The following is a 13,529-nucleotide window of genomic DNA, read 5'->3' on the forward strand; positions in this document are numbered from 1 at the left end:
GTCCTTTTTGGTACATGGATGTAAGCTGCACTGTATTAACTAAACCATATATTGATATATATGTATTTTACGTATATATGTATATATATATATAATGCATATATATATATACATATATAATCTGCTTTCTCACTCACTATTATACCACGACATTTTCCCTATGTCAATAAAACATTTTTAAGACTTTTTTTTTTTTTTTTTTGCGGCACACGGGCCTCTCACTGTTGTGGCCTCTCCCGTTGCGGAGCACAGGCTCCGGACGCGCAGGCTCAGCGGCCATGGCTCACCGGCCTAGCCGCTCTGTGACATGTGGGATCTTCCCGGACCGGGGCACGAACCCGTGTTCCCCTCATTGTCAGGCAGACTCTCAACCACTGCGCCACCAGGGAAGCCCCTGAATCTTTTTACATTTCTTTGGTGCGGAAGTAAGCAACTACGAATATGTACCCTTCCTTCTTCCACAGGAGGAGGAGTGCGTGCCCCAGGGTCTGCTCCCTCTGTGTGGACTTGGCCGTGGGACCCGGCTCTCCCCCCGGTGTCCTGCTGGGTGCACTGGGCAGGAGGGATTGAATTTGCCCCGCTCGTGTTCTCTCCAGTTGTTTCTAGTTCTCTGCTTTTAGCACACATGCTACAATCACACGTTTGCGTCTGTTTGGTTCCAGAAGCGGGATCGGAGTTCCAAGGTTAACGATACTGGTGACTCTAAGAGCTGTGACCACCAGTTAGTTACCCTCCGTCTGAACCTGCACCGATTTGCGCCTCTGCCTGCATTTCTCTCGCGTGGGCTGTCTTACCTTTTGGATCTTTGCCAATCTGACAGGGGCATGACTTGACTGCTTTTCTCTTTCCAAGAGTGAGAGTTAGCCTCTTTTCCTGTGTTTAAAGACCATCTTATTTTTGTTTTTCTGTGAACTGTCTGAATCCATTGCCCACCTTTCCATTGGTGTGCAAATCTTTATTGATTTCTGGTTGTTCATTATCTATTAGGGAGATTAATCCTTTGTCTGTGATACGAGCTGATGATGTTTTTGTGAACTTTTCAAAAAGTGCTTGATCACATTTTTTCTACACAATTGAGGTCATACTATATACATAATCCCGTGTTCTGTTCCTCAGTCTTAACACTGTTTCATCAGCATTTTTCTTTTTCAAATGTAGCGTTTCTTTAGACCCTGAGACGGAAACGCAGAGGGAGGTCTTGGGATGCAGAGCGTGTGACGCTGAGTGGTTTGCTCGTGGTGTGGAGGTGATGATGGCCCAGCAGCGTGGGGAGAGCAGAGTTTGGGGTCAGGAGACATTGGTTCGAGTCCCGCCTTTGCCACTTACTGGTTCCAGCCTTACTAAAGTCTCCTAACTTCTGCACAAAATAGGTGGTGTAGTGCCAGCTCTCACAGGGCATCTGTGGACGCCAGCTTGCGTACATTCTGGAAAGGAGTTAGGTGAGTGTTTCTTGGGCGCCCTGTGGCTCTCACCACCAGCCTCCCTGCCTGCACCCAGATGTCAGGCCTTCTGGAACTAGCGTCTCTAGTCTCTGAGATTATGCAGTAAAAATGGACAGTTATTTAATACTGTGGAAATCAATTCAGTACAGTCCTGGAATGGTCATCACAAACTGAAAGCTGTAAATAGGTTGGATAAATGAGAAGGGGCATCACTTTCTTAGAAACTTCATCCTGTCTTTGGGGGAAGCAAGGGGGTGAAAAGGGGCAGGAGAATGTGGTGTATGGATGCTGAGAAGGAAGCTCAGTAAATGTCACTGTCTAAGGCCGAACTATGGGTTTGAAACGGAATCTGAAGGCCTTGGATTCATTAAGGTCGTTTCCCTGAGGGAGTTCACCCACTGCCTCAGGCTTCAGCTTCAGAAGCTTCTTGGAACAAACTGTCATTGAGGTTGTTTGTCTTAAGACAATACTTGAGTCTTTGATGGATTTTACTGCTGTATGCCTCAGTTTCATTATTTATTTTTAATTTTTTGAGAGAGAGTACTGTCATATGGTTAAATATTCAAAAGCCACAGCATCTTTTTTTCTTTTTAACTTTTTTATTTTTATTTTTTGGCTGTGCCGAGAGGCATGCGGGATCTTAGTTCCCCAGCTAGGGATTGAACCCACGCCTCCTGCAGTGGAAGCTCAGAGTCTTAACCACTGGACCGCCAGGGAAGCCCCCAAAGCCGCAGAGTCTTAGTGAATACCTGCAGCACGCTCACCAGCTGCCTGGCTCTGCGATAAGCACTTTGCAGTTAACCCTCAAGTCAGCGCTCATGAGGAGGGTCTCACTGTCATCCCCATTGTGCAGATAGGGATGCTAAGGAACACAGAGGGAGATGCTTGCCAGGCCGCACGGCTGGGAAGAGGCAGGGCGGGTGAGGGCGCAAACGCAGGCTGCCCGGCCCCGAGCCTGCAGCTCCCTTGCTCTGCGGCCCTGGCAGACGTGCGTCAGGTGGTGTCAGGAAGCCCTCTCCCTGTGCCCTGGAAGGGGGGGCCCACTTGCTTCTCTCTCCCAACAACCCAGCCCCCTGCTCGGGATGGCACCAGTCTTACAGCTACACATCTTTCTAGACATACTCTGTGCAAATACAATAAAATACAGAGTTTTTTCCTTGTGTCTCCTTTTCAAAAATACATACGGTAGCTTTCTATACACAGTGTTCTATACTTCTTTTTTCCAGTTAAAGTGATGTCCTAGCGTATTCTGACATCACATGAGGAGAGTTCCCCATTCGGGGTTGTATCCGTGTAGCACCCCATTGTAGGGACGTACCACGCCATGCTAAAACTTAGCTCCAGTCCTTTACCGCTCCAAACGGTGCTGCAGTGGATCCCTTTTTGTGCGTAATCAATTTGGACCGATGTAAGTTGATCTGTAGGATTAATTCCTAAAGTGGAATTGCTGGGTCAAAGAGTATGTGAGTATGTGTGTTTGTACCCATCTCTCTCTGTCTCTTTCCCATTCTCTCTCTGTTTTGCTTATTTTGGCCCCTGCCCTGCAGCACTGCCCCCCACCCCTCCCCCACCTACTCGCCTATACCCATCTCTTCTAGGGATAATATTTTACGACCAAAGATAGGTACAGCTTCTACTTATTTTGACTTTCCCATTTTGCAGACAAAAGATCTTGTGGAGAGAATCATGCTTTTAACCTCTGAAAACCTCTAGAAAAACTGACCTCTAGAAACCTCTAGGGAAAAAGATTTATTACCTTATCTGTGTGCAAGTTCAGTGGATCTAGAATCAACTCATGTATAAGGCTATGTCTTGAATATTTACTTCGAAATTCATTCACTTACCTGTTATGAGTAAGACAGTTTCCCTGGGTGGAGGGGAGGATGGGAAACCTTCCCTTCAGGAAAAGCTACGGAATCATGTTGATTCAAGTTAGCTTTGAGCGGAGGTGAAAATTACATCTCAGCCATCCTGGGATACAGGGATGCCTATTGATGGTTTGGGTTATGCTGCCAAGAGTGTGAAAGAATCAGCTCAGGGCATAGTGAATGAATGCATGCGTGGAGGTGGATCGCAAAGCTGCTTTTTAAAAAAACCGTTTCTAGCTTCTAGATAGAAGAAAAGAATTAGTAGTGCTCTTTTAAGAATTAAAGGAACCCTTTTGGAAAATGTGAGCCGTACTTAGAAATTCTGTAAGTTTTTAAAGAGGAGAAAGGGAAGAACCTGTTGATAACCATAACGGAACCTGGGAAGCCAGCGAGGGCGGCATCCTGGCTGGTGCAGTGCCCCTCAGGGACACCTGCCCGCTCAGCGTCACTCTTGCCTCGAGAGAACTTGCACTTTTCCCCTTCAAACTTTGCCAGCAATCTCTGAGCGTTCTGTCGATTCGAGGTGTGTTTGTGCTGCTTCCGTATCACGGTGCAGACTCCCTCGAGGAAGGCGAGGGGTACCATGCAGGGATGGAGGTTAGTCCACGAAGGTGGCTGTCCTCTTCGTACCCAGCTGAGGCCACCTGTTCTGAGTTGTACTCTGCACACCTAGTAGATGGTTTGTGTCAGGGTCGGAAGGCTGAGACCTTGGAGGTCATTCTGGCCGCAGTCCGTCACTTATGAAGGAGGGGGCACTGGGGTCAGATGCTCGTCCGGGCAGGGGGCCAGGCGTCTGGCATGCAGCCTGGCCCCGGCCAGGGGCTGTGGGTACCGGGAGCGCCACACAGACTCCACCTGCTTCCGAGTCCTGCTCGACGTCACCCCGAACTCAGGAAGGATGGACGGCATTTGTCTTTCCTCTTCGGTGTTTCACAGTTCCCTGTCCATAGCTCCCAAACCTCAGGCCGTGTGGTGACTCGTGATGTTCTGTCTTTGCTGTGTGAACGTATTACGTGAAGGCTGTGTGGTTTGAGCTCGTGACCGGCGTGGACATTCATAGCGCTGTCTTGGCGGGAACCACGCTCCCAGCCGCCGGCGGCTTCCCTACGTGTCAGCCTCCACCGCCAGCTCTTGAGGACCGTTCATATCTGGGGTGATGTGGAGGGGACTTCTGGCCTTCCCTCAAACAGAGCAAGCAGGACACTGGGCAGCAACCTCTTATCCTATAGTCCCCAAATCCTAAAACCTCTGAAAAAAAAGTTGAAACTGACCTGAGCTATTTATAACTATTTATAGTCTCTTGATAATCCGTTCAGCATAAATATTCATCTCTTGGGCTGGTGAGATTCTAATTTGTTTGACGTTGGGGTTGATTACACCTCTGGCCCTGAAGGAGCTGTTATATAATATGTGGTATAAACTTCTTTCTAAAATTAAAAAAAAAAAATCCGAATTCCGAAACATCTGGACCTAAGATCTCAGTTAAGGGACCGTGTATCTATCTGAACTCACCTTTGAGGCCTGCGTTACAGTTATGAAAGTACTTTCATCCTTATTCTCTGTCTTTCCCAGCAGCCTGGTGAGGCAGGTAAGGGCTGCATTTGGGGAAAGCTGAGCTTTGGAGTCAGTGCCTTCCCAGAGTCACCTGGGGTGAAAGTGACCGCGCTGGAGTTGGGAGCTCAGTCTACCCTAGAGGGTCACCCATTTTCCAGGTGTCACGTCGTCTGTGACTTCGCCCCTCGCTTCACCCCCGCTAATCGAACTTGACCTCTCCTTCCTTCTGTAGACGTTTATCTCCATCCCTGTGACGGTAGTGTTTACGGATTGGTCTGTGCGTTGGCCCTTCCATGTCGGATTGTAAGCATTTTGAGGTAGGCACCGATCTCATTGATTTCGCTTCCTGGTGTCTTTCATGGCACCTGGTCAGGCCGGATGCAGGCGTGGTCACTGGGGCTCAGGTTACAGTGCTCTTGCCAAGCCAGACTGCCGACAGTGGGAATTGATTCTTTCAGTCCACATTTCTTTTACAAAAGCAATAAAGGATTTACCTTTATTTATCACCTGCTTTCTTAAAGACAAAAAAAGTTGCAGCCAATATCCAATATAAATTTTTTCTGGGAAAATAACAGCGGGGTACGTTTAATTGGAATCGTTTAAAAACTGTATCTTTAGGGCTTTCCTGGTGGCGCGGTGGTTGAGAGTCTGCCTGCCGATGCAGGGGACACAGGTTCGTGCCCCGGTCCAGGAAGATCCCACATGCCGCGGAGCGGCTGGGCCCGTGAGCCATGGCCGCTGAGCCTGCGCGTCTGGAGCCTGTGCTCCACAACAGGAGAGGCCACAGCAATGAGAGGCCCGCGTACCGCAAAAAAAGCAACAACAACTGTATCTTTAGGTTCGTATTATGTATTAAAACTCCTGATGAGAATCTGAATCTTTAAGTACTTTTTCACTATGCTCTTGACCCCAGGACAGCGATTCAGAGGTGAATTTTTATGTAGCTCTTCTGAAACTGAAAACCATGCAATCTGTAGAGCTGAAGTTGTACCAGTGCAAAATAGAGGAAGAAAGACAAATCAGCTAATTTGCAAATTACTTTTCCTGTTAGCCATCTTCCTGAGCTACTAACCTAGGAGAAAAGAAACAAAGAATTCCAAATATGTTACTGCCATGTATTTACATAATTTTTTTCTTGCAATAAATAGCTTGCTACTGGGCGGGAAGTAGCGCACATTTTCGCTGACACTTCTGTGCTGACGGGGTGAGCTCTGATCGCCATCTCATCAAGTACAACTTCCCTTTTTCCTCCACCCTGCTGATCCTTTATTTTCATGGCGGGAAAACATCGCCATGAGCACAGTGAGTTCATGGGAGCAGTGGCCCGTGGTTGGCTCACGGCCGTACCCAGGGCCTGCAGCTGCTGGGCGGATGGATGGATGGTGTTTGCCAGTCTTTGTTGTGATCATCATTGTTGGTTTTGTTGATTCTGTGGTGTTTCATATTCCTTTTTCTTGGACCATTTAAAGTTCCCTATCATAACTGATTCTTTATACATTCACATTCTCAGATCACAAGACGGTCTTTCAACTCCGCCCATGAACTTGACTTTGACTATTTTTGTTTCCTTGCGTGAGAGCCAGAGGAAGAATTTTTTTGAGGTCTTCTTCTCTCATAGACCGTGGTTCCACCGGACGTACTGAGCCCACTTCCAGCCTGATTCCTGCAAATGTTCAGGGGAGGAATCAGATGCCCACCCTGCAGGTCCCGGGGGACAAATCACTGCAGCAAACCTGACACCTCCCGGCCTGGTCCTTGCCAGCTCGAGGCCTGGAAACCCTGGCTGCACAGGTCAGGGTCCCTCTCCATTTCCCAGAAGGTGGTTTCTCAGGCAGCTTCAATCCTCTCCTAGCACAGGTCTGATGGCGTCAGTCGCTCTCTGAGGAGGCTGGAATGGCACACACCCCATTGCTTGCGGAGCGGACACACGTTCCTTGACGTAGCAGTCAGGGTCCTGCTCCGGAAGTCCTGAACTTCCCAGTTCTGTGCGGTCCTGCTGCAAGCGCCCTAGCCTAGCCGCCCAGCCCTGGACGCCGTGCCACTCGACCGCGGCCCTGTGCCCTGCCCTCGGCCTGCGGCGACTTCCGGCTCGCCGCCACGCCCGAGCCTGGCCACGCTTCACTCCTTCCAGTCCAGACGCTGCTTCTACCGGGCACGTCTCCTGTGCCTGGTCCTCTTGTTTTCCCTGGTTACCCGCGTGCCTGCCTCTTCAAGTTCCTTAGGAATAAGGACATTTCTTACTTGTAGTATCCACCCCCTACCCCCCAAGGGCCAGCATTCCTTGGCTTTCCTGGACTTGTCGCCCATAGCTCCGATCTCCGCCCCTGATATCACACAGCCATCTTCCCTGTGTCTGTGTCCAGATTTCCCTCCTCTTAGGAAGACACCAGTCCTTGGATCAGGGCTCAGCCTGATCTAGGATGACCTCGCCTTGATGACATCTGCAGAGACCCTGTTTCCAAACAAGGTCATACTCACAGGTGCCAGGAATTAGGAACTGGACATCTCTTTTGGGGGGACACAATTCAGCCGCAACACATGGTTACATCTACCTTAAAGACGATTCTGTTTTCTCTACTTAAAATCATTTGAACGATTATTGCTTGTCACCTTTCAGGTAAGTGACTGAGACTTCAGTCCCTCGCTTCCCGCTCTTGATGACCAATTCCAGAAATGAGATCTGGTTTAGTTCCAGCCGGGCAAATCTTCACGTCATGGAATTTTAAAACTGGAAAGGGTCTATCTAAGTACTTCTGTTTAAATTTTACAGTAGGGAAGGGTAGACAAACCATCTTATTTTCTTGTGCCTCAGGTCGTACAGCTGTGACCATAAAGTAGACAAATAATTCCGTGTCCCCCGAGGCCAGGGGCAGTGCTCTTCCCTTGCTTTCAACAAAAGCCAAAACACAAGATGTTTCTGATGGGAGTAAGTGTCTTTACAGCTGTAGCCAGATATTTTACAGCAAAGGCCCTAGGCTCGTCTTTCAGCCTCTTGCAATCCTGCAGAGAATTGCCCTCAGCCAAGCTCCAGGAACCATGGCTGGGGGTTGGGGTGAGCGTGGGCACGAAGGGAAGATGTATGGCTGTGGCCACGGGTGACTCGGTGGCAGGGAGGAGCCCGCGGCGTGCTGGGGGTCCGCACCCGAGCGCCTGTCATCCTCGTGACGCGCAGCAGGACCCGAGCCCAGGTGGTACCCAAGCTTGCTTCCTTCGGAAGCATCGTTTAACCGCCTGCATTTCCCGTCCCGGGTGACTCCACTGTGACTCCCTCTACTAAGGTCAGAGACGGGCGGGGGCGAGGGGTGGGGTGGACGCCGCCGCCAGAATTACAGTTAGGTGTTAAATCAGTGACGCTATTCGTGTGCAAAAGGGGAATAGAGTTTTCCTCGTATTTTAGAAAATGCTTTTTTTTTTTTTTTTTTTTTTTTGCTGTACGCGGGCCTCTCACTGCTGTGGCCTCTCCCGTTGCGGAGCACAGGCTCCGGACACACAGGCTCCGCGGCCATGGCTCGCGGGCCCAGCCGCTCCGCGGCATGTGGGATCTTCCGGGATCGGGGCACGAACCCGTGTCCCCTGCATCGGCAGGCGGACTCTCAACCACTGCGCCACCAGGGAAGCCCAGAAAATGCTTTTTAAAGTATTCGGATGGTCAAAAAGTTGGACCATCTGACATACATGGTTTTCCTTTCCCACGTCTTTTCTTTTCATCTTTTTAAATGGAAAGATAACGTGAAATGTTTTTTAGGGTGTTGTGATCATTATTAAATTTTAGCTCTTCCAGACGGGCTGTCCTCAGTTCGACTGACATCTGAGTCACCGTTAGCCCTCAGAAATAAGGACTGAGCAAGTTGTTTTGTAAATGGTAACTCTGTTTTGACAAAATGTCATTGTTGGGGCTAAACAGATTGAGCATGAAAACAAAAAGCCATTAAATCTTTGTCGCTTTTTCGCTGTTAATGACTTCGACCTGTGTACTGTGCTTTAGTCATTGCAGAGGGTGTTTTTAATGACCTGGTGTAAAATGTCATGGTTCCAGGCACAGGCTTCGGGACTTGTCGGGTTGGGGTGACAGAGAGCTGGCTGACGGCTCCTCTCTGCTTCCTCTGGTGACTCGGTCCTCAGGTCAGCTCTCAGCTCGCAACGGCAAAAAACAGGCCCCGGCTGTGCAGCCCAGGTGGGGTTAGGGGGACTTGTCCAGCCAGCCAGGCCTGGACCAAGAGCAGGAGACGAACGACTTCTAAAACAAACTTGCCGAGTTGTATCAAAACCAGCACCAAGGGTGCTGGGCCTGGCAGCTTAGAGCACAGGCTGTTGAGAAGGTGCAACCAGAACTTGATGTTTTGGAGGCTAGGATTTAAGACAACAGATCTGCTCCCTGAACAGCATGTGTTCTGTGTTCACTACCACAGCCTGAAAAGGAAAGGACCAGTGATGCAGAATTCGTGGTTGGGGACCAGATGCTGTAGCGATGTTTCTAAAATATCGTTAGCATGAACAGTTCTTTAGGTAATTATTAGCATTTTGGAGCACTTACCTGTGTCAGCCGCTGTGTAAAGCACTTTCATTTAATTCCTACGGCAGCTTTGTGAGCTTGGTGTTAATATTTCCGTCGCACTGATGGAGAAACGTGATCTCAGAGGGTTTGGATCTGTATCCACACGTGTCTGACTTCACTGTTACACCATCTCTTAGTTGTACAGTGTGATGGTGTCTGTCCTCTAACTCTCCGTCTGTCACCACCTTCCTCTTCTGTGCTCGCAGCGCCTGGCACCCGCTGGCCTCCGTCCACACGGAACCTGCCGCCGGTACCTGTCCCCTCCACTCCCCCTCGGTTGCTGTCACTCTAGTCTTGGTTTGAAGGCCCCAAACTCTTAAGAGTAAATTCTACGTGGCCCTCCTGCTTCTGGTCTTAATCCTCCCCAGCCGCGTTTTCCTTAGAGCTGCAAACTGACCTCTGGAAAGTGCAGGCTGAGTTTCTCGACCTGCTTGCCTGCCCTCAGGGATGAGCTGGCCCCTGCTGCCGCCCGCCCACCGCCCTCTGCAGCTCGCCATCTCCCTCTGCCTGTCTTTTCATGCATCTCCCCCGTCCCGTCCTCTTCCTGCTGTGTCCTTCATTCCCACACTCTATCTCTCTTTAACTCCTACTTCTTCAAGTCATGCTTAAATGTCCCTTCCTTAAATCCTAGGGACTTCCCTGCCCCTCCCTGCCACCGCTTAAACCTGAAAATATGAGTCTTACCACATCCTTTTCTTTCTCGCAGTTGGACATCTGTAGTTACACGTGGCAACTCGCCCAGTGTTGCGCACTGAACTGCGTCCTCCCTGAGGGCAGGGACCAAGTCTGCTTAGTTAAACAACTGCTCAATCTCTAGCTTCGAGCACAGGACTGTTACACAGCAGGCACTCAGATCTGTGTTGACCGGTTAACAGACACATAACTGAAGATGCCCAGAGCAGTGCATTTTGATGGTTGCCCTTTCTTAGTCCTCACGTTCTGATTTCACTTGTTGCTTGAGAACGAACCTGCGTTCAGAGCAGTTTTGTCCCAGTGGCTTTTGGTTGGCTTTATCGCTGATGGTCATTGTCCGCCATTCAGACGCTGTACCGTGATGCACTTGGTTTTCCAAACTTCTGTGTCAGACCAGCCACGATACAAGAAAAGGCTAAGTTTCAGGAGATGTGATCCCTCTCTGTTTGTCCTGGGCCTGGGTGGGTGGGAGAGGAAAAGCGATGGCTCCCCTGACTGGCTGCAGGTTCCTGGCCCGATGGCGCAGAGGCGTGAACGCTCCAGAGCCTCCGACCTCAGCGGTGACGCCCCCAGAACCCAGGTGCCGGGTTCAGCTCCCTCCACAGCCCTGGCCGCTCCCACCTGACGTCTCTGCCCAAAGTCGCTTCGGAAGGAGAAGCTTCCTCTCCAGTGGTTTATCATCTCAGGAGCCTTCCTAGCCTTGGTCATGGGCACTGGCCCATCGGAGTCCACGGACAGGGCCGTGTGCCCGAGTCTGTGGGGATCGCGCCTCCTGCACACTGGGGCTCCCGTGTGCGGGCGGACACCGGCTGGGAGACTTGTCTCTCCTCGACCATCCCGAGCGTCGCCACTAACACGACTTCTTTCTCTCTTGTGAATCCACAGTTGGTCCTGTTCGGAGTTGGACCTGAACGAGATTCGCCTGATAGTTTACCAGGACTGTGAAAGGAGAGGCAGACAAGTCTTGTTTGATTCTAAAGCTGTCCACAAGATTGAGGAGGTGGCAACTCAGGTAGGGAATACGGATTTGCTTTCCTCCTTTGTGTTTGTTAGTCCATTGCCTGCTCTTTGGGCTGAATCGCACAGCACCGTTAGTGGTTCAGAGGAAACACGGGCAGAGGTCCCTCCGCCCACCCCATTTGCGTTCTTATTAATATACACAGGTGAGACTGTTAGCAAGTCATCGTGCAGATGCTAAGCATCGTACTTTAGATGTTACCAGAAGCGAATTTGCTGGTAAGTTGCAATCCAGTAGGATTTGAATGTGCCGTTAACGGTGTGTGCTGTTAATGGGAAAACTGAGAATGCTAAAATTCATGAAGCGTTCGCCTGAAGGGAAGGTCTGCTATTACCTATAGATAGTGAGAGGTGATACATAGCGCTGGGTTAGACAAAACTGGAGCGCTTTCCTTGCCACGGGGCTGCAGGGTGCTAACATGCACTGTCGTCTGCAAAAGGGCCTGCAACCCAAGCCTGCTTGACCAAGGAAGTTTTATTTCCTTTTTATAGTGGAGGGCGGTGTGGGGGTAGTAGTGGTGGTGATGATGATGGTGGTGATGGCGGAGGTGAGGGTGGTGGTGGTGATGGAGGTGATGGTGATGGAAGTGATGGTGGAGGTGATGGAGGTGATGGTGGCGATGGAGGTGAGGGTGGAGGTGATGGTGACGGAGGTGATGGTGGTGGTGATGGTGAAGGAAGTGATGGTGGTGATGGTGATGGAAGTGGTGGTGGTGGAGGTGATGGTGATGGAGGTGATGGTGGTGATGGAGGTGAGGGTGGAGGTGATGGTGACGGAGGTGATGGTGGTGGTGATGGTGAAGGAAGTGATGGTGGTGATGGTGATGGAGGTGGTGGTGGTGGAGGTGATGGTGATGGAGGTGAGGGTGGCGGTGATGGAGGTGATGGTGGCGATGGAGGTGAGGGTGGAGGTGACGGAGGTGATGGTGGTGGTGATGGTGAAGGAAGTGATGGTGGTGATGGTGATGGAGGTGATGGTGGTGATGGAGGTGAGGGTGGAGGTGATGGTGACGGAGGTGATGGTGATGGAAGTGGTGGTGGTGATGGTGATGGAAGTGATGGTGATGGAGGTGATGGTGACGGAGGTGATGGTGATGGAAGTGGTGGTGGTGATGGTGATGGAGGTGATGGTGGTGATGGAGGTGAGGGTGGCGGTGACGGAGGTGATGTGCTGGTGGTGGTGGTATGGGGGCGTGGGGGTCTGAGGGTGGGTAAAGTGGGGACAGAGCAGCTCTCGATCCCTCTGAGCCAGAATGGGAAAGGTAGAGTGATGTGTCCAGGCAGGAGCAGGGTCCAGTCCACCCTGTGAGTCTTCAGGGTGGCCATCCAGTGTACTTCCTGTCACCTTTCAACAGTTATTCAGATGTCTACAACTTAAATAAATCCCTTTGTGTTCCCTCTTTTCATGTTCCTTCTTTTCACCTGATACCTGTACTGACCGAATCCTGGCAGTTTAGAGAATGTGCAGCTAAGTAGCTGAATAGTTTATGTCAGGGTCTCTGTCTCGTCAGGGCTGAGGTCTCGTCCTGCTTCTGATATGGTCGTTTCTTCAGGATGGAAGTGTCTGGTTAAAGGCAGTTTAGCTGTGCGGATCCTGTGGTGCTTTCATGTGGAAGCTGGCCAGGTAGATAATCATTATAGCCGTTGCTGGGCTTGTTAGGTGGGTGGCTGGAGCAGGGGGCATGAGAAATCTCTCGGTGATTCCCCGAAGGCTTCCATGGTAGTTGGTATTAGTTCAGGTGAGCCAGCACTCGGCCCTTTGTATGGTGGACCGCACACGGCCTCCCCCTGTTTTCCCACATCACTTCCTGTCTCCCCGAGGCCTTGCACAGATGGTGTAGTTGCACACCCACGCTCCGTCACTAGGGTTCCTGATGGTGGTAGCAGGTGGAGGGAAAAAATTCTCACCGGTTTGCAAAAATAACCGGAATCCTGTCTGTAGGAGCAATGATGACCCTGGAGTCTGGGACAGAAGCTTCCTGGGATGCACTCATTTCCTCACAGAGGCAGCTGGGCCCGGGGAGGCTTGGAAACTGCCTGAGGCTGCAGAGGGAGTCCAGCGGGGGCTCTGCTCACTGTACCAGGAGCTGTGGCCAGTTGTGGACGGCGCGGCCAGTGGGCCCAGCAGTGTGGGGCGGGTGTGGACCGCATGTCACTCTGGGCCCTGCAGGGCCGTGGATCGCCATCCTGCCCGCGACCGCTGGGGGCAGTCTCCCCGTTCCCCTTCTGTTCTTCCCCCATCTTCAGGCCCCCATCCCCTGGGCAGGCACAAAATGTCAGGAGTCAGCAGCAGGCCCGTGACTGCAGGCATTTGCATTCGACCATCAGTGTGACTGTCACACTGGAGATTAGATAAGCTGCACTTGCATTCATGTTTTTCCAAGGAAAGCTGCACACAAA

At 50.9% G+C, this 13,529-nt stretch overlaps 1 protein-coding gene across 11 annotated transcripts in view; it reads left to right on the forward strand.

Annotated features, from left to right (window-relative positions):
- FNIP2 (folliculin interacting protein 2) overlaps nt 1–13,529 on the forward strand; it is a 119,737-nt gene that overhangs the window by 44,290 nt on the left and 61,918 nt on the right. For all 11 annotated transcript variants that reach the window (XR_009533946.1, XR_009533945.1, XR_009533947.1 and 8 more), the window contains exon 2: nt 10,998–11,124. Coding sequence is in view for 7 of the 11 variants with exons in the window: in XM_060114658.1 (XP_059970641.1) it covers nt 10,998–11,124 (127 nt within the window). In the remaining 4 variants the exon portion in view is untranslated. The remainder of the gene's footprint in view (nt 1–10,997; nt 11,125–13,529) is intronic.

Source organism: Mesoplodon densirostris, chromosome 1, assembly GCF_025265405.1.
Source record: "Mesoplodon densirostris isolate mMesDen1 chromosome 1, mMesDen1 primary haplotype, whole genome shotgun sequence".
Classification (NCBI taxonomy): Eukaryota; Metazoa; Chordata; class Mammalia; order Artiodactyla; family Ziphiidae; genus Mesoplodon; species Mesoplodon densirostris.